The 20788-nt window shown below is 35.9% G+C and overlaps 1 protein-coding gene, 2 long non-coding RNA genes and 1 other non-coding gene across 4 annotated transcripts in view; 2 read left to right on the top strand and 2 right to left on the bottom strand.

Annotated features, from left to right (window-relative positions):
• Positions 1 to 1193: 1193 nt before the first annotated feature.
• Trnan-guu lies at positions 1194 to 1267 on the bottom strand. Its single transcript has one exon. It is a non-coding gene; the product is annotated as a tRNA-Asn (tRNA).
• A 128-nt stretch (positions 1268 to 1395) lies between these two features.
• Positions 1396 to 2174, top strand: LOC122522546. The gene is made up of 2 exons (XR_006305088.1): positions 1396 to 1559; positions 2145 to 2174. It is a non-coding gene; the product is annotated as an uncharacterized LOC122522546 (long non-coding RNA).
• Positions 2175 to 3338: 1164 nt separating this feature from the next.
• Positions 3339 to 20746, top strand: LOC122522541. The gene is made up of 4 exons (XR_006305083.1): positions 3339 to 3484; positions 7631 to 7885; positions 19254 to 19420; positions 20571 to 20746. It is a non-coding gene; the product is annotated as an uncharacterized LOC122522541 (long non-coding RNA).
• The window catches only part of LOC122522476 (Krueppel-like factor 3), a 220961-nt gene continuing 216782 nt past the window's right edge, over positions 16610 to 20788 (bottom strand). Inside the window, exon 7 of the mRNA XM_043643647.1 lies at positions 16610 to 16851. Within this exon, the coding sequence (XP_043499582.1) occupies positions 16679 to 16851 (173 nt within the window). The 3' untranslated portion in view covers positions 16610 to 16678. The remainder of the gene's footprint in view (positions 16852 to 20788) is intronic.

Genomic DNA, 20788 nt, shown 5'->3' with positions numbered 1-20788 from the left:
TAAAGATTATATATAGATATAGATATAGATTATATATAGATAAAGATATAAATAAAGTTGATTATAAAGCAATCTATTATTAGTTAAGGTATGACAGCTTTTCTTAGTTATTTTTTAAGACAGAGTTAAAAACTATATTTTTGAAGTCATATAAGTATGTTTATTAAAAAAAAAGGAACACTTCTTTTAACCTATATGATGGGTATGTTCTGATATAAAAACGAAATAGAACACGGGCGCCCTCTTATTTTTATATTTCATTTGTATACATGGAGTTCGTGTTCCTTGTATAGTCTCCGTGGTTGTTTCTTTAGAAATCAACTTTAAATATATCCCCTGCAGGTTCACCAACTTTACTTTTATTTTTTTTCAAAGTGCGCTTGCACCTTGAATTTGTGGTTGCGCATGCGCATAACATATAACCTCTTCATGACGTTTCTTGATTTTTAATTATTAATAACTAATTAAATAATTAATTAATGAAGTTAAAAGTTATGTATTTTAAATAAACATTTTATTAGCAAATTAGTGCACTTATTCATTTTTTTCTGCTGTGGCCAACTACGTTGCTTTACTGAGAAATAACAAAAAAAAATTTTCAAATTTTTAATTATCAATAACTAATTAAATAATTAATAAAAAATTTTTAAAAATATGGATTTCGAATTAGCTTCTAGCCAGCAATTAAATGTATATCTTCATTTTTCTTAGTTCTGGAGGTTCTGTACCAACTTTTTTGCGCTAGCTTCTATGTACTTCTGTATTCTTTGATTTCAGCAGCATCGTCCATGAATTGTTACTAATCAGAACACAATTTGTTTAGCTACGGTCGATAAGGTAGATATATGTTTTTGTAATACATGTTTATGGTTTTTTATTGATTGGTTTCAGAACACAAGATAATCTTTTGTAAAATTAACTTTTTCAGTGTCAAACAGAAAAAATAAATAAATCTTATTTTGTAATACAGGTATTATTACATGTAATTTTCATCATGATTAAATAGATATAAGTTGTTTTTAATATATCAACATTTTATAAAAAGATTTTGTGTAATGAATATTTTCAACGAATTTTAACATATAGTTGATTAATTTAACTTATAATTTTTTTTCTGGTTAATCAACAGATGCTATTTTTCTGTCTTCAAAATAGTTCATATAATATATTGCAGACTAAATGTAAAAAAAAATCGCCCCCGGGTGGGCTCGAACCACCAACCTTTCGGTTAACAGCCGAACGCGCTAGCCGATTGCGCCACGGAGGCTGTTGGTAAGGGGAATTTTCTTTTCAAACACCAGAAATTTTTTGTAAAAAAATAATTTTTTCTAATAAATAATAACACAAATATCATCTATTTTTTTTACAGAAATTTGATGTTCGACTGTTTTTTACATCTTTATTATTTGTTGTTCATTTGTTGGACATAATAGGTCGCCTAAAGATCTGCAACTCTTTCTACATTTTCGCAAACCCTAATACCGAAGTACGTGGGAATCGATTGACTGAGAAAATATACATTTAGATATTTCAAGATGATAACAAAATGGATTAGACAGGTACGTTATAGACACGGTTGCTGGCTCTAAACAGATCGATTAACACATCAATTTGCATTTAAGCGTAACTAACTTAATGCTGCGTGCAAATGCATATATATGCAAAGTACGTGTGCTGCGGCTTACAAATGGCGACTTCGACTGATCATTTGCTTATTTGCGCCTCGAACAAATTTCTAGTTAACATAGTAGACTTTTTATCAAAACAAGAATATTTTTAACGTTAACAAAAACTGAATCTTTTCATATAATATCGTGAATATTTTACTAAAATAATTTTCTTTATATTTCACATAAAGAGAGGTCTACGCGATCAAGATTTAATTCTCATGAGACATCGACAGTATGAAAAATAGGAAAATACTGTATAGTGGTCAAATGTAATTCATGAATATGGATTTGTTGGTAAATAGAAATTTGGATAGGAAATTAATTTCAAAGGTTACTAAATATGTTTAACCTGAAATTAAGACAGAGTCCACAATGTAGTAGTGGTCAAGGTGTCGATAATGAATCTCAGCGTTAATTAGTCCAGCAGAGGTGAGGCGATAGGTAGTTCCTCGTGGCATACCGATATCTCTTTAGCAGGACTGTGAGCACGCTAAAGGAAAGAAAGATGGAAAGAGAAGAAGTAGAAGAAGAAAGAGAAGAAGAAGGAGAAGAAGAAGAAGAAGAAGAAGTAGTAGAGACTAAAGCCTAACTGAAACGTCACGCCACTTGTTACTCGTTAGTGTGCACGATGCCATCTTTACAACGAGCTCAGAGGACCCTGAGGCTGAGTTACTCCCTACGGTAGCCGGCATCGATAGTGACCAAGAGCGTGTAATTAACAATGTTTCTCGTCTTTATCCAGGTCAACTTAGACGAGTTCCTCGTCAGATTTCGACGAAGATGTGACATATCGAGTCGTTGGAAATCTTACTATTACTATAGGAAATAATACTATTACTGTATTAGAATTGTGGAAGTTACCTTGAACTTGCATTGGACTCAGCAAGCATTTATTCGAGAGTACCTGATCATACTCCTATCAGATTGTAAGTATAAAGTTTGAATAAAACAATAGAAACTTGTATTTAAAGTTAGTCAAATTAATGAAACATTTTTTTTGCATCTCTGAACACATTTTTAAGTATTTAAATGCAAAAAAGAGAATTTAGTGAAAAGGAAGATCGTGTGTCAGGTGGCGTTGGGATTCGAATCGCTGAGGACGAGGACGAGGACGAGGACGAGGACGAGTTTCAGTTCGAGTTCGAGGACGAAGACGAGCTGCTTTGTGGTTTGGTCCAATCTCGAAGGTATCTTTCGAGCGTCGACAGCGAGTGCTTCCATTACACTGGGCGGTGGTCCCTCGTTATATCCGGGACGGCCAACTCCGTGGCTGCTCATCTGATAATCCAAGGATTTATGGCGGCCCTGATGGTTCATTTAGCGCCGACATGGTCGACAGGGGCGGTGTCGAAATATCTTTGCGTGCGTGGCCGTACTAACGCGACTATGCGGAAATATCTCGTTAAAAATGGGTTAGCTCGTCCGTAACCGAGAACGTAGCGTCATTTAAAACGTCACATCTCATCATATCAGACAGATATATGTTGTACTCGACGAAAGACAGTTAACCAGATATATAGAATAGTTTATCTTTTTATTTTTTTTTCCTAATTTTTTATTTTTTTATTGTAATTTGTTAGAGAGAATTTAGTTCTGAATCTTTAAGAAACTTTTTTATTTTTTTTTTTACTTATACACGAGAAATGTATTAAGAAGTCGATTATTTTATGATGGTGGATGTTAAACGCCCTCGTTTGAACGAGACCTTCTTCCAACGGTGAGCAACGGAGAAGGAGAAGAAGGGGGGAGGATTTAGTACTGCACCACGAATTACAGAACGTATGAAACTTTCACTCGATGGAATCATCAAATAGGTAAATAACTACTGCGATTACGTTTATTGCCACGATAAACTACTGTGATATCGTTTGTATGAGCTCTAACAAAGTTTCCTGGTTTACTTGTGGATCGCTGGTAAATAATTATTAAAATTTGAGTATCATATTACTCTGGATAAACGTCACATATTATTTTACGAGCTTCCAAATACGTAAGATTAGAAGTTAATTATCTGTTCTTGTGTATTTTAACTTTCAAGATTTCAATTCGAATGTCGTCAAACCAAAACGAAATATATAATATTCTTTGAATAGGGCGATTAACGTGGTGTTAATAATTAATATCACGTAGGGTGATTTCGCATTGTTCGTGAATAAAGATAATTACTGAATTAGACGAGTAGTTAGATTGTAGTTAGCCGAGTAAATAGCATCGTCGGTGGTCGTAAACGGCCAATAAAATATGATCTATACTTTCTCCGGTGCAACGTGCACAAAGAAGCATGCTAATTAATAACACCTTACGAAATACCTTTAAACTATAGAAGACTGAATTAGATCAAATTACCGAAAGCAATAATTTCTTTGGAAGAGCTCAATATCATATCTCGATTTAAACATACAATTTATTTTCTCATCACAACGACTTCTTAATATTGCGGATTAAGAATGCAAGATGTTTTTTAAGAGCGTACACTTGTTGCATATGCGTATACGTATGCAATTTAACGAGTGGTAGCGTGCCGTGGGAAACGCGACACGGGTTCGTTCCTAAAGCTGAAAAGTAGACAGTTTCGAGACGTAAGGTAGATAGAAGAAGGTTGTTTGTTGTTAAAGTAGCCACAGGAACGTAAGAAAGATTTAATGACAGCGGTAGGAGGGAGTATGCAATAAATTACTTATTTGCTTGAAATCTGGTTCATCGTCATTTTTCTTGGATATTTATCTTTACGACAAGAGATTTATTTGGGTAAGAATCATTTACAAGATATCAATCGTAATTATTTCGTTTTTTTTCTTTTTTTACAGAAATTTGCAATAGCTATAAGGCAAAGCATTATCATCATCATCATCGTCATAATCGTCATCATCATTATTATCATGATGATGATCAAAGGACTTGTATCGCAAAATCGTTAACGTTTGTGAGAGACTCGTGCGATTCGACGTGACCGATAATCTCACTCGTCCAGGACGTCGTGTCGTCGTCGTTGTCATCTCGCACTCTTGCTTTCCACGTTAGTTCCATTCTCGTGAGCTGAAGGAAAGGTTTCGACATTGTTAGCCCCTCAGCCGTCGCTCGAACGATCATCGGCGTCGTAAAGATCACGAGATATGATATGCGTTACGTCTCTTCTTCCTCGTGATACGAAAGTCGCATAATCGTCTCCTCTCTCTCTCTCTCTCCCCCTCCCTCCTTCTTTCTTCATTTATATGTCCCATATATCCAGGAAATATCTTCGCGTCGACGTGCATTCGATAAGAGATGCAAAATTATAGATTACTTATTTATTTATTTATTAGTTTACTTTTCGTGCAACATCGGCAACGAATGCCTTGTGAATGCGTAGAAGAGTAAAAGCAAGCAAACGAGTCTCGATAGAAGGGAGACGAAGGAAGATCGGATTTTCGATCGAGCTCACATCGAGGATAGTTTCGCGGCTCATTAGCCGATTAGAGCTGTATTATATCGAAGAGTAATTACCGGCCGCGTGAATTATTAGCTTGGCTCTCCGGTACTTATTTTAAAAATGTCTGTCTACTATACCTATAGGTCTACCTGTATACCTATCTCTACGTGCTTTCGTTCACCGCTTTTAGAAAGCCTATACTCGCCGAGATCGAACGTTGTATAATATCGAGGTAATTACTCTTGTAATTGCTCAGGTCCATGCCTTTGATTAGTATCGACGCAGTGCAAGAATTGATAAACTTTCTTACTTCGTTGTAGTTCTATATCTTTCCTTCTTTCTCTTTTTGTTTTCTTTTTTTTTGAAAGTAATTTAGTGAGATGTTTTTCTATGAGCGCTATCGCGTTAAAAAAAATATATCCTTCGATTGTTCATTCGATTCTTTCTAAATACTCAGCAAAGTTGTCTTCTCTAAAGTTCGTTGCAAATGAAAAGCAAGCAAAGTTAATGGGCAACGGTGGTACGCATTTATGAGCCGTGGACGTTTTCGTAATTCACTTTCTAACGCCTAGCTAAAATTATATCGTCACTCTCTCGTACCTATTTACTAGCCTTCTCTTACCACACATACATCTATGTAGATACATAAACATATATGTAGGTACATACATGTAATACATAGCTGTATTTATAACTACTACCGTCCTACGGATATCTTATAACGTTCGCAATCAAATAGGCTCATAGCATATTCGTAGTACGACTAACTACGACGTCTTTCTGGTCGTGCAAAAAGACGATTCGCTTTCGTTGGCGAGTTATGAGAAAGGGTTGTATACCTTTATGCGATACCTACATATACGACACGATATATGCGAGAATATAATTTATAAACGTTGTTATAACAGAAAAATGTTAAACTTACGAGTCCGTACGTTGAACTATGAAATACGATATTATTCTATTACTCTCAATACTATACAATTATTTTCTTGTCGATCTAAAACCAGACAGATCTTTAAATATATATAATTGCGTATAAATAATTATGAACTCGTAAAAAGAATTCTTGATTTTTTACTAATACGTAGGTTTAAACAAAAAAGGACATACTTTCTTAAGGAAATAATAAATATTCGTTTATTTTTTTTTCGATAAGTATAGTTAATAAGGAAGTTACGATGATTTTATAAACTAGAGTATCATTAAATCCAAATTTCGATTTAATAGAAAGAAGAAAGGTGTATAGAAAAAGGGAATTAGTTGAAGAACTCGTATTTATCTTCGTACTTATTCTCTTTTCAAGAACTCGCGGAACGCATCGAATGTAATCAAGATATGTAGAATGAGAAGAATCTAAACGTTAATCGAGCGTATAATTATATTCTGGATAGAGTTGAAATATCAAAGAGAATTCTCTCGGTACATGTGGTTCTTTACGACGTGAAAGAAATCATCGTAAATATAAATGCTTCCGGTGAAATGTTCTTGGCAGTCTCTCGTCGTGGTTAGGTCGTGTCCGCTATCTTCGATCTGATGCATCACAAACGAAACGTTCCCGCATGCTGGATTTCTCTCCAGAGATGTGACTTGTGGAGGGAACGAAGGAGGAAAGAAATAAACGACCTCTCTTCATCGGCCATTCCCAGTATCCTTTCGCGGTATTGGAATAACGAAACTTGGTAAATGCTATCACCTTTATAAAGAAGGGGATAGATGGGGAAGAGGAGAATGTACGATGACAACAGCGATCGAGAGTTCGAAAGTTACCGAAATTTTCTTCGTCTTTATTTATCTCTCTTTGTCTCTCTCTTTCTCTCTCTTTCTTTTTCTTCTTAAGATTTATCTCGAAGAAGCAACAGTATTGCCTCCAGCTAGCCCGCCGACGCCTTTAAAACATCCATCGCTTTGTAAGCTTCGGATTATAACATGTACAAACACCCAGAATATATATGTGTGTGTGTACACTCTCCTGAACAGCTAATGATGACAAATATATATCCGTGCGAACTAGTACCCGCGATTAATAATATTCGCTTACGCTTCGAACGATTCGTTACGCTCGAATATATGCGGAGCGCCGTACGCAAACGAATATTTCATCGTAACAAACCGAGAGCGCCAGGGGAATTTATGCAGCCGCGAGGTCTTACATTTTCGGCGAACAAACCAACACACGGCTATGGTGATTCGTCTTATTACTGTCATTCCTTTCATATTTATCATCGACGATTCTTGTAATAAGGTACCACCGATCGACCTTCTATTTTCATTATCGTTGACCAAACTCGGTAGCGTTTATATGCGTTCGATTAATCTAATTAGGTAGGGAGGTCTCTCTGGTAGGATATAAGAACGTTGAGAGAGTATCGACGTTCTCGCGTTTTCCTATCCTGTATCTCTCCTCTCTCTTTTTCTTCCTCTAAGTTTTTTTCTTTTGAGTACATCTAGATGCCAGTTTCAATCGTTACTATCATTTATTCTCCTTCCTACTGGATACTTCTTTTCTAATCATTCTATCCTCGATCAATTACTTTTCTTCTTGATTTAGAAAAGAAAAAGAAACTTCAGGCTACACCTCGAGCTCCACCCTAAAGGCAGTTTAAAGTCATGGAAAGAATAAGGATGAAGGAAATGACGAGGAGACTTGGTGGCTCATTGGAGGCGATGGGAATGTCACGTGGTGTGCCCTTAGGACGGACCATAGAAAATGTAGGAGCGCAGTGTGGGTATACGGCTCGTTCGTAAATTCAATTATGGAGACTCGATCCCATTAGGAGCTGGGTAGCAGTAAAAACGTCCGGAGGTAGGTAGTACCTACTCTACGCGCTGCTGTGCGGTTGCTGTTGCTGTTGCTTTTGCTGTTGCTGTTGCTGCTGTTGCTGCTGCCGCTGCTGCTGCTGCTGCTGCTGCTACTGCTAGTGGTGGTACGAAGCCTCCGACGATCGCCTCCTTTGCTCGCTAAGACCGCCCTCCCTTCCCTCTTCTTTAGCCTTCTCAGCCTTCTCAGCCTTGTCCGCGCCTTTACTCTTGCCTCAAGTTCTACGCGCTCCCGATACCTTCGTCGAACGTATGCAGATATCGCTTCTTTCGAAACCACGCTACTACGCCGCTAATGTATTCCAAGTTAGCGTTTCAGAGCGTCATTATTGTGTTCCCGCTAAATTCCCTTTCACTATTTTCAATCGGTCGTATATTTATCTATGAAATATCGTTGACTTATCTTTTTTCTTTCTTATATTTTTATTATTTTACTTCTTTCAAAGATCCTCTTCGTTCTATGGAGTCATTAAAAGCGATGATTTTAAATAAATATTTAATATGATAGGGTATGCAACGGTACGAGATATGTAATTATTAGATATTGATAGACATATCGATATACGTGATCTTAGATCGTGTTAATTCATTCGTCTGACGTTCCTCCTATTTTTAGCTTGATTACGTTTAACGTTTCTACTTCTAGCAGACGTACAAATAGATTCTTCTTTTCTTTTTTGATTGCATGCATCGTTGAGGAATTCGATAATAAAAATTACAGGAGAAATCTGACGTTTCGCGTTGGCTCGTTTGTTATCGTTAGGGTAGTTAATAGAATTTAACAGCTGGTCCGAGATACACCCCAGACGTAACGTCACATACTTTAACGTAAATATAGTTTTCACTGTCGAGTCAGAGAGGAGGGATTCTATAAACGAATAATTTTTTGCTTACCTTCGGTACGGAGGATTTATAGTAAGTACTCCATTTTCTGATAGAAATGGGTACCATCGATCGTACGGTGACGCGGAAGACACGTGGACGCGATACGAATGGCATGGTAGTAAGTACGAGTTTCTTGTACTACCTACCTTAAGCGGCTTTGTTGTGTACCCTTTTTGCTAACATTGTCCAAGAACTTGGCATGAGTTTACGAAGCTCAGGATGGCACCCGCGAACGACGGAGTCTCCTGTTTATTGCGCACACTTTTGCGGTAACAAGATCACCGTCAGACATCGCACTTTGCTCTTGGAATACGACAGGACTCTCTTTACGGCTATGCTTACTCCATACTTATAACTTGAACTAGTAGCTACGGATAGTATATAATCGTACATTCCTTATAAGATTTTTAATGGATTGACTAGAATAAAAATATCTATCTATTTTTCATATAAATTCGTATATCAAATGGAGCTTGACTTAGAAATAAGAAATATAATAGAAATAAACTGAGGAAAGAGAAAGAAAGAGAACGAGAGAGAGAGAAAGAGAGAGAGAGAGAGGGATGAGAATTTCATTATAGTACCGTTTAAGTTAGTACCTAGGTAGTTGGCTAGCTAGCTTATAGTCGCTGTTCGTAACTACAAATATTCTCATGCAGCTATACAGAAAGGATTTGTACTTACCGACTATGGAGAATAGCTTACAAGTTGTGTGAATACCAGCGCGCAGAAAGCCCCTTTGCCAGACGGGACAAATACGTTGCTGTGTTAAGAGAGGAAAGAAAAGAGGTAGCTAAGCTAAGATAGAGGAAGAATGAGAGAGAAAGATATTGCGACTAGCCGGTGCTATACTCTGGAAAATAGCCTAATGATCGTATTGTGACCGCGCAGAATCGCCATGAACCGTCTCTCCCAAGTACCAACACCGTTCGTTGTTTCACATTTATTTACCGACCAACACACGCACACCGCAAAATGCCTCCGGTCGCCCGTCCGATTCGTAAAACGCGGAGGAGACGTTAACGAGGACACGCGGATGCATTTATACGGCAGATTGACCGACGACAGCCGCCACTTGAGACAAACTCGTGCCACCGTAACGTAACTTGCTCTTTGCTCACTTTTAATGAGCTATTCACGAAGGACAAATTAATTTCGTTGCCACGAGAATCGACGACCATCGACTTTCTGTTTAGTTTTCTTTCTTTCTCTATTAGCGTTTCTACAGGTACAATTATTTAAAGAGAGAGAGAGAGAGAGAGGGAGAGAGAGAGAGCGATTTTAATAATAATTTACACCATTTTGTTTTTGTAGATTTATTTATTTATTGCAGGTAAGGGAAATAAGGGTAAAAAATGTAGAAACACCTTGGAGATTTTTTTTCAATTTTTAATGTCGTAACCCTGCCAAATACAATAATAATAGTAATAGTAGCAATTAATAATAAAAATCATAATAATGATAATGATAATAACATTATCTAAAATATGTAACCATCATTTCGATAATAATAATAATTATCGATTGGCGCGTTCCGTAGATCGGCGGCACGATCCACATAGATCATGCCTTTACGATCACTCGCTTTTTGCCAGGATGAATTATATTTCCGTTAACTAGGAAACGCATAGAAGAGTTTATAGTATTTAATATGCGCTCTTTAATCTTACGTCGTCGAAATATCTTTAGGACTTTTTTCGTAAAAAAAGAACCGCCTCCACAAACGCGTTACGATATAATGTATATAAATATATAGATGTATGTATGTATATATTTATATAATTTCGTGCGTAATGCATTAGTATTTTTCGCTATGATCTCCTTTCTCTTATTTTAAGAGAGAGCGAGAGAGAGTATGTGTGTATGTGTGTGTATGTGTTTGTGAGTGTAAATTATACAATCTTTCGTATCTTTCTTTCTTTCTACCTTTCTTTCATCCTCTTTCTTTCGTTGCAATAAATAAATTATCCAAATCAAGGACATCGATATCGATATAACAGTAATAAGATTATTACAACCACATTTACAATAAATCTATATTTGTCTCTATTTATATATACGTATATATATATATATATTTTATTGTATAAATACATATGCATAATAGACACATACATATGTATATATACAGACATTTTTTATTTTAATGCACTAACGGGAGGATTTTCCCTGACGACGCGATAGAAGACGTCGGCGAACGAGAATAGCGTTAGAGCGGTAGAAAGTATAAAGTTTATTTTAATGCGATCCTTTATACACTGTGTGTGAGAGCTCGTAATATATTATTATTACTATTATTATTATTATTATTATTATTATTATTATTATTATTATTATTATTATTATTATTATTTTTATTATTATTTTTATTATTATTAATATTATTATTAATATTATTATTATATTATTATCATTATTATTAATTAATTATTGTTGTGTGTATATATCTACGTTTATATGCAACATAAACAATACGTAGAATAAAATAGTTAGTGGCTCGCAGTCGTGTTACCATCATTTTTTATCTTCCAAATTTTCACTTCTTTTCTATCTATTTTTAATAAAGAATTGTTGTATTTTATTAAAACGAGTTCATTGATACGAGTTCATAGATTTGTTATATCCTCAACGTGTAGGTCGTTTGCCCGGATATACATAACTCGAGTCACAGTACTTGTCTAAGACGTGTTAAGGTAAGAATCGTAAGAAAGCAGTCCTCTCGTGAAAGTTAGAATTGATGCGGATATATAAGAACATTGTTTGTCCTTAACGTAGGTCGTTCGCCTGGATATACATAACTCGAGTCACAGTATGCGTTTAGACGTGTTAAGGTAAAAATCGTAAAAAAACACTCCGTGAAAGTTAGAAAAAGAATGTAGAAGGAAAATTTGGAATTTTAGTTACTCGACGCAGCTCGTTATAGTTCGTATATATGTATGTGTGTGCGAGATCTAATTGTAAGAGCGCAGATTAGAGATAGAGATAGAGAGAGAGAGAGAGAGAGAGAGAGAAAGAGAGAGAGAGAGAGAGAGCAAGAAAGAATTAATGTGAGAGTGAGAAAGAGAAAAAGAGAATTACTGGCCCCCATTGATATTATATTAATTAATATTTTATACATATATAGTTATACCGCGACATAGATTATTCTAGACTATAGTTTTTTGTCTTTTTTTTCTAATTATCCATCAACGAGATATTCAACGGATAAACTTTACATATTTATTTACAATAATTATTGCTCCTCTATATTGGCTATTCTTATATTCTAATAGTTTCGTTTATTATTCGTCATGCAGTACAATGCATAGGCCTGAATTTTAATCGTAACATTAATTACTTAAGTTAATCGTTCGTCGATCGAGCTGATTACGCATTTAATTAGAATTTAGTTTTTCGGATAAATAATCGTACGAAAAAATGTCGGAAGAATAAAAAAAGTAATAGGAGAGAAAGTATAGAGGAGCATAAATAATATTTTTTACCTAATTTTTAATCACGTTTTACTTTGTTCTTTTTCCAATAGTTTATGACTTTTCAAGAACTCAACGGTCATCACATTTCGACAAGAGGATTACAAAATCGAATGAATTCTACAACGAATTCAGCTACGTCGATCGAACGATGAATTTCAAGAATAAGAGTTAAATAAAGGAAGAAGAGGACGTAAATAAATGGTAGTGAAAGAAATAGAGTAAAGTAAGTAAAAAGAGAAAGAGAAGAGAAATAGGGTAGATTGACCAAAAGTTTCTAAGTGAATCCAAAATTCTTCTAGATGATTTTGAAAATCAATTAAACGCTCTCTTAACACTTAATTAATTAAACACGCTCTTAAAACAAGCTTAGCTTGTACTTTTACAATATAAAAAAAATATGTCTAACAATTCCTAAAAATTGATTTTTATAATCATCTAAGAATTTTTCCACCCACATAAAAACTTCGGATTAGACCCTGTAAATAAATAATTCGTCTTTTAGTTTATTTTTTTTTTTTTTCATAGAAGATATACTATGTGTTCTGTCTTTTCAGAAAAATTCATTTAAAACTACAACAAGTTTCATTCTTTCGTTTTAAATAAGTTATTAAATGTTATTACTGGTCTTTGCATCGCTATGTTTTTTTATGTCTTATCATTTTTTCGATTCTTACGTGTGCAATTTTCTGACATTGTAGTTTGAACAGATTGTTAACGTTGATAATTTTTTAGTAAATTTTGTTATCGAATATGAGCTATGAGGAAACGTATGCAATTATACAATTTTTACTGAGAAAAGTGAAGAAATACATATTTATATGTCATTGCGATGCATAGGCTAGCAAATTATTGTTAAATATTTCTTAGATTTAAGTTATTATATAGATTATTCGTATATGAAACTCTTTCTACCCTGCGATATTATAATTCGATGCATCTTTTTAAATGCATGAACAAAAGTAATTAGTTAATATAATAACAAGGAAATTTTCTATAACGAAGTTAATAACACGAACGATAAATAATGAATTTTTAGGACGAATCTAGGAACCGTTAGCGAGAGTTATTTCCGAAAGAGGAAATCGAATGATTATAATATATATCTAATCTTTTTTGTTTTATTTTTTAAATATTAATTCGATATTCTTTCAAAATCGATAATCGATGATAATCTCTTAATAATCGGCAACGAAAAAATGATTTCTTAGCGAATAGAATCTCAAAAGGATCTCGACCGGTCTAATAACATCTTTTAAGGCACTTGAGATGCTAGAATTTTCCTTGGATCGGCCATTTTAGAAAAAACAAAATCGGACGGTAAATTTGAATCCTTAATTTCTTTTATTTTTTGTGGCCATTTATTGATTCGACAGGGCGAATATTATTATAGTAAATAGATCGAATAGGTTTCGCATTACCGTCGTGAAACACAAGTCGAATGATTTTTTCATTTAAGTGAAAACGCGCACGCGATCGTCATAGTTAGTTGAAATAGAATAGTTTTTCTCAGATTTAAGGACGATCTCGTATTTGAAATCGTAACGTGTAAGAACGAAGAAGATGAAGCAGAAGCAGAATAAGAAGAAGCTTAGAGAAGGAGGGGAGGGGGTTGAAAGAGGGAAAGGGTTGAAAGGGGGTCTCTACTTTATATACATAAGTAAGTGCACGACCTGGCGTGCGTTTGCGCGAGTAGTAGGAGAAAAAAAAATGATAATGATCAAGGATGGTGTCGGCGTGACGTCAGTATACATTTCTCATCGCCCGCACTGCGCTCAGATTACTGTCGGCTGTTCAAGCCCCGAAGAAATTCCCTACAAGGAAGGTACAACGGTATCAGTCATCAAGATCGTAAAACGGCCTCTTGGGTGGCACCTCGTCCATTTTCAGATTGAATTTCGCGCGGACGACGATGCGAAAATTATTTACAAGCTACCCGGAGCGTAGCGGCTAGTCTGCGTTTCGCGCTTTTGCACCGACCAACAAGACACGCCCGTCCTCGTGTCTTTACGATTAGCTTTCTTTAACGAGACCGATATCCCCAGGGCCTTCATACATTTTTATCCTCCTCCATTCCGGAAATTCAATTATGTATATCGCGCGTGGGAAAAGATTTACGACTGAAATAATAATAATAATAGTAATGGTAGTAATAATAATATATTTTATATAAGAAGGAAAACTAATCGTGACTCACACGTGATATTATTAAATAATTACGTTTCTCTATGTACCAGATGGGATATTGCTAATTTGAAAATAATGAAGATTAGATATATTTTTTGTTTCTTTTTTTGTTTTTGGAAAACAGTTAAGATTCGAACGGTTAGTAAATAAGTTTTCAAGTTTCGACGACAGACCGATCGACGAACTAGACACCACCACGGTGGAGCGGCGAGTCACGAGGAGTGAAAGTTCGAGCACGATTTGCGATTTTCGCATCGAGAAGTTAACGTTAAACGCATACGAGTTGTGAAAATTTAGCCCGTTCCTTCGGGCGAGGATTCGAAGGGTCGGATTATGAAAGGTGTACAAGCACGAAGATTCGCGTGACTTAAGGCACTAGCAGTAATACTTAAGGCCTAACGCAGCGTTCTCATCCTTAATCTTAGAAGGCACTATTACCTATCGGAATACAACATGTAACAATGTTAGTTAATTCACCACCGATCGTCCTAATCGTCATTACCATCGTCATCGTCATCATCACCGTCGCCGTCGCCGTCGCCGTCATTCAACTTGCGTTGAACGTATTGATTAGCGTATTAGCGAAATAAAAAAAAAACAAGGAAATCAATCCGCTTCGTAATCAAGTCGATTCTCATTCGAGCAATCCTCTCTTCTACCTATCATCCAACTCTTTCTTATCTTCGAAAATCGCGTTTACATTTAACTAAGCACAAAGTAGTTACGAGAGTAAATGCGTGCTGATTTGCGAGGTCCCGTGATATTTGCGATCCTTTTTACATTCGAAGCGCAAAGTCGAATTTATATCTTTTTATTCGATTGTATCTCTCTCTCGAGCTAAACGAAATTTGTTTTAATTAGGCTTTAACGTCAAGGTTGCCGTCCTCATCCAAAATTATCTATCACGATTATTCAAGAAGCTCGAATTTCAAAATATTTGTCGTGATCGTCCACAAAAAAATTCTGATATGAGCGTCTCTTATTTTTATTTACAATCGATTACTTAATTTTAACAATTTTAAACAGGTATGTATATAAATTCCTTACGTCATTTCTTTCTTTTTTTATTTATCTTTTATCTTTTTTTTTCTTTTTCCTATATTTGGCACCTTGACGTGAGGCTATTAAAAATTATTTCTTCGACGAACTAACGCCTACGTCGTCGTTTGGCTCTTCTTATTTGTTTTTCTTTTTTTTTTAACAATTTTTCGAACGATCGAAGAGCGCACGACTAATGTGTATATATATATATATACATATATATATATATACGATATACATACATATATATATATATATATATATACGAAGAAGCATTGATTTAATGCCACGACGATATTGCTTAATGCACTTGTAATACTGACCTTTTAGAATGTCTTCTAATCTTTCGTTCAACGAAACGTAAATGATTGTCCGTTTCTAAACGCGAAATTCTTTGTGCATAATGATCGAAGTATGTATGTATTATAGTTAAAAGTCGATCGATGATATTTTTGCGAATTTCTCTAAATGTTTCGAACGATTTTATCTTGTTTTCGCTCTTCTTTTTAATCATTTTTTATTTTTTCTAACTTATGTTTAATAATTTAATAGTGTAAAACTTTGACTCGTCATTTAACTCGTCGAAATTTACGGACGAGTTTGTTGTTAAATGAATGTAACAAATTTCAACAAAAAAAAAAGAAAAAAATAAATACGAATGATATACCGAGAAAAATGAAAAGCAATGGATGCGATACTACATAGGAATTCGATTGGCGAAAAAAACCGAAATGAAATAACAAAATCATATATCTGTCGTTAGTTTTGAAGGAAAAGTGGAAAGGTGTGATACGAACTAATATATGATCATCTCGTGATAATCGTTGTGTTAAAAAGAAAAAAAGAGTCAAGAAAAAAGAAACAAAGAAGGAAAAAGCTCTAAATCTAACGAACAATCTAAAAATTCTTCAACTTTCTTCTCTAATTTCATTCAGCCAGGCATTGTCGTTCATAATCGAACGATATTATTATATTTAGTGCCTAAGCTCTTCAGGTCCCGATGTAAAATCGTCGTTTCCGTCGTCGTAGTCTTTAAATATTGATTTTTCGGTGGTTCATCGATGAGTTTCCACCGTTATCCACCGTTTTTCTCTCTCTCTGTCTCTCTCTCTATTTCCTTTTCTCTCTTGTCCTCTTTCTTTTTCTGTTCTTCCTCTGTAGTATCTAATAATCATCGTCGTTCGGACGTTAGCTTATCAGTGCCTCTTCATATGTAGAGAGAGATGATCGCTCCGAGAAAACGATCGCTGACAGAGATGGCACTTGAACGGTTTTTGGCCAGTGTGCTTGCGATAGTGTCTCGTAAGCTCGTCCGAACGTGCAAACTTCCACGTACACCCTTCCCACGTGCATTGATACGGTTTCTCCCCTGTAACAAATAAGAAACCAACTATTATAACACAGTTATCTATGTAATAATGATAAGTGGTGTTATCTTTTCAAATTGAATAGTATCTAATGAAATTATCAATTAGCGTACAGTTAATTATTATATTTAATTCATATCAATTAAAGTAATAATTATGTAATAATCGAAGAGTACTTTTCGACCTAATGATAGAATGATAGAATGAAAGAGAGAGAGAGAGAGAGATAAAATTTAAAGGGAAGGAGAAGTAACTTCGTTGGTGTCGTTTTCGCACCCAATTATTGCAAGTGGAGGTCGTTCCCTTCTCGCTATTCTTGCGAACCCTGTTCAGGTTCGTTTTTTAGCGGATTGGTCGTAACGCGAGAGCGTCCTTGTAAGCATCTCCATGGGCAAGAGTCGGTTCTCTTATCGGAGATACGACCCTCTTCTTCGCGAGACGTCTCGACAGCTGTCGCACGTTGCAACGACTCTGGATCTCGTGCAGAAAACCGCCCATCGCTCTCCTCTATTGTATGCAAGTCACCAGGTTGGATTTCTCGATTCAAGACGAGAGAAAGAGAAAAAGCCAAAAGGGGAGAGGGAGGAAGAGGAAGAGAGAGAGAGAGAGAAAGAGAGAGAACGCGTTCTCTTTTCTCGTTGACCATCACTCCGGACGTGGAAACGATCACAACTCGATGACGCAATTGAAGATCAACTTGAGTCCTTCCCAGTGAAGACCACAGCCAAGACGGAGCGTGGATAATCGAACTTTACGATCGAGAATGGTTCGGGCGATCCCTATTAAGCGCTTTCGACTAAACGCGGATAATGGCTGATCGAAAAACGAACAGTACGGGGAAAAAAAGAGAGGAAGAAAGAGAGAGATAGAGAGAGAAAGAGAGAGAGAGAGAAAGGAAGGAATAGAAAGAGGTCGACCACAAGACGTGTCATCGAGTTTTTATCTTCAGTTTGATCAATATCCTTTTCTTTTTCGTCTACCCATTAAAATTGGGATGTATTTGTAAATGAGAAATCATTCAAAATGAAGATTAAAATCGAACATTTTAACATCGAGCGAAGGATCATCGAGCGAATATTATTATGTAATTCTCTTTGAACGTAGAAACGACTAATGACGGGGAAGCAAATCGTGGCGTCGTTGATTACGTAATTCTGAGTAATTAGTCCATTTACGAGTGACGCGAGCGGACACCCACACAGTCTCTCTCTCTCTCTCTCTCTCTTTCTCTCTCTTTCTTCCCCCTCTCTCTCTTTCTTTTTCTCTCTTTCGTGAATGTAAAAGCGTATACAACGTTAGATCGAAACGCGTATGGTGCCAAGTATGTAAGTATATACCGTCGGAACAGACATTAATTCCAACGTTATTAATGCATTTTGATCGCATTTTTCCGTAGAAGCGTTACGTTTATTGCGCCATAGATTAACGCCGCGTTACCTCGCCAAGCTCATTAGTTAACCGTAACGACGAAGTTAGCCACTCATTTGTAATGTCGACTCATGACCGCATAATACGTGCAACTATAGCAAATGTACCTATGCCTTTAACCAAGCTTCCTACCTTCACAATAGAACAGATACCTTTTCAAAGTTGTATAATCGTTCGCTCTTCTTCCATGCGGAAAATGCGATCGCTTTAGGCTTATTCTTCTTCTTTTTTCTTGTTATTCTTGTTCCGGTTATTGTTGTTGCATCGTCATCTCGTATCTTTCTCTTGCACTTTTTCTTCTCGGTGACGTTTACAAGCAGACGATATTAGCTCTCTCAAACAATTCCCCTAATATAATCGTGACGTCAAGTGCAAAAGGGAGGAGGAAAAGAGAGAGCAGGGAGGATTATTGTTGAAATCCTTTCCAATATCGTTTTACGAGCTATACCGACATTTTCGAGCGAGATTAAGAGCCATTCTTGATCGTTCATTTTAATGACGCGTCGACGTAATTGGCCACCATTAACGCCTCCAATTCAAGCTAATTACTCGTTTTCAAATTTACTCTCTCTCTCTCTCTTTCTTTCCCTTTTTCCCTTTTTTTCCTTTTTTTTCTTTCTCTTTCGACGTCAGGTAAAACGTTTACCTTGTTCATTTATAATAAAAAATGTTGATCGTTCGAATCTGCGAATAAACGATGGACGGAACAAAAGAGTTTCTTCATATTACCGACACGAATCAAAATTGCTTCTTAATGTCGCGTAAAGTCGTTAGGATTTTTTCCGGTGAACAAGACAGAAAAAGAGAAATAAAAGAAAAATAAAAAAAGAATTAAAAAGAGAAATCATTTTGAAATATCTTGCTATCTTTGAAAAGCATCAGCGAAAGGTACTCCGATCTAATTATTATCATTTTATCATCGTTATCCTTGGAAGTATGATATACAATATAATACTGTAATTCGTTTCCCTTCCAGGATTAGTTTTCTGCCACGCGAAAGGTAATTATCGTGTCGCGTCTCGTGAGAAAAAAGATGCCAGGAAGAGGAGGAAGAGGAGGAAGAGGAGGAAGGAGGCTGCTTTGACCGTAAGTGACACGCACGATGCGTGCCGTTAACGAGAAGCGAACCGACGACTTACGAGGGTAATAGGAAAAAACTTTAAATCTGACAATGAGCGTTACTTGCCCTTCCACAAAGGTGTAAAGCTTGCGTGGTTTTCTTCTCACTTTTTCAACTTCATTTCTTTTCTTTTTCTTTGTATTTTTTCTCATAAAACGCATTTCTGCATAACTTCCTAGCGAATAACAGGATGCGTGTCTCGCGAGGAATGTATAATGCTTTAGAAGAATCGCAGAAATAATGAGATTTTTAAAGAGATACGAAACACGAAAGAATGCGAGTATACGAGTTCTTTTCTAATCGATCTTTAAGATACGGCATCCGAGGAATCTAATCAATTAATAATTTGAAAATATTTTCTTAGCTAGATCTTCATCCTTTAGTTGAGTTAATAATTTTCCAAGTATAATCCTAAAACGTTGAACAATGTTGTGGCTCGTGCTCAACAGGAAATACTGAATTTCCTGGTTAAGGTAATCGCAGCCTTCAGTCATATAGCATAAGTGCATTGTTAATAGTAGGCCTGTCAACAAGAATCCTAAGTAGAAGCGCGGTTCTCTTACATACGCGTATTCGTTCTTACTGTGATGTACATACCAACATACATCGGCATCCTTCAATACAAGGAACCAATTCACGGTCGTTGTCAAGTTTATGCCAAGGCTAATTCGCTTTAATTGATACATGAGATCTCACTAAACCTTACCCCTGTCTATCAGGGGTCACGCTAGCCTTCTGCCATTGAGTTCTCTTTCTTACATACTCAGGGATTCTCAAATTTTTATTCCCATATAATAATTTCACACGACGGAAAGACTATTAGGATAATTCGGAAGAATAATCTAAAGGGAGAGTTATTTCGATTTTTTTTCTTTGCAATAGCTTATCCATAGGAGTAATCGAATGATCGAGAGTTATATAGTTATTGCTATAACATGGTAGGCAAAATCGATGGATCGAAGCACCTCTGACATTGAGCGCTCATATGAGGATGTACCATTATAAATGCTACAAAGTTTCTAGATAGTGTCATGAACTTTGTTTGATTTATGTCGTATGGTAGGGAAGATGCAACATTTAAAGAAAAATTTTCAAAACCATTAGAACGTGTTTTCTGCAAGACCCATGTAGCAAATTTCGCTAATTTACATAATTCTGTCAATTTGTTTTTAGATTCTTCTACGTACTTGGGTAACCGGATAGAGAAGAAAAGTAGGAAGAAAAATAGGAAGATTTTGACATGACACGAGAGAAATTTTCACGAAGAAAAATGATAATCGCGAGATATGATGGAAGAGATCCAAGCAATCAACGAATTGGCATTTCCCACATCTTCTAAGCTGAGCAAGGCAGAGAGGTATATAAGACCGAGTAAAGATATAACATTCTCA

This window comes from Polistes fuscatus, unplaced genomic scaffold (genome assembly GCF_010416935.1).
Source record: "Polistes fuscatus isolate 324 unplaced genomic scaffold, CU_Pfus_HIC Scaffold5, whole genome shotgun sequence".
Taxonomy (NCBI): Eukaryota; Metazoa; Arthropoda; class Insecta; order Hymenoptera; family Vespidae; genus Polistes; species Polistes fuscatus.
The sequence above is the reverse complement of the archived record's forward strand: the minus strand, read 5'-3'. Positions and strand labels throughout refer to the sequence as shown.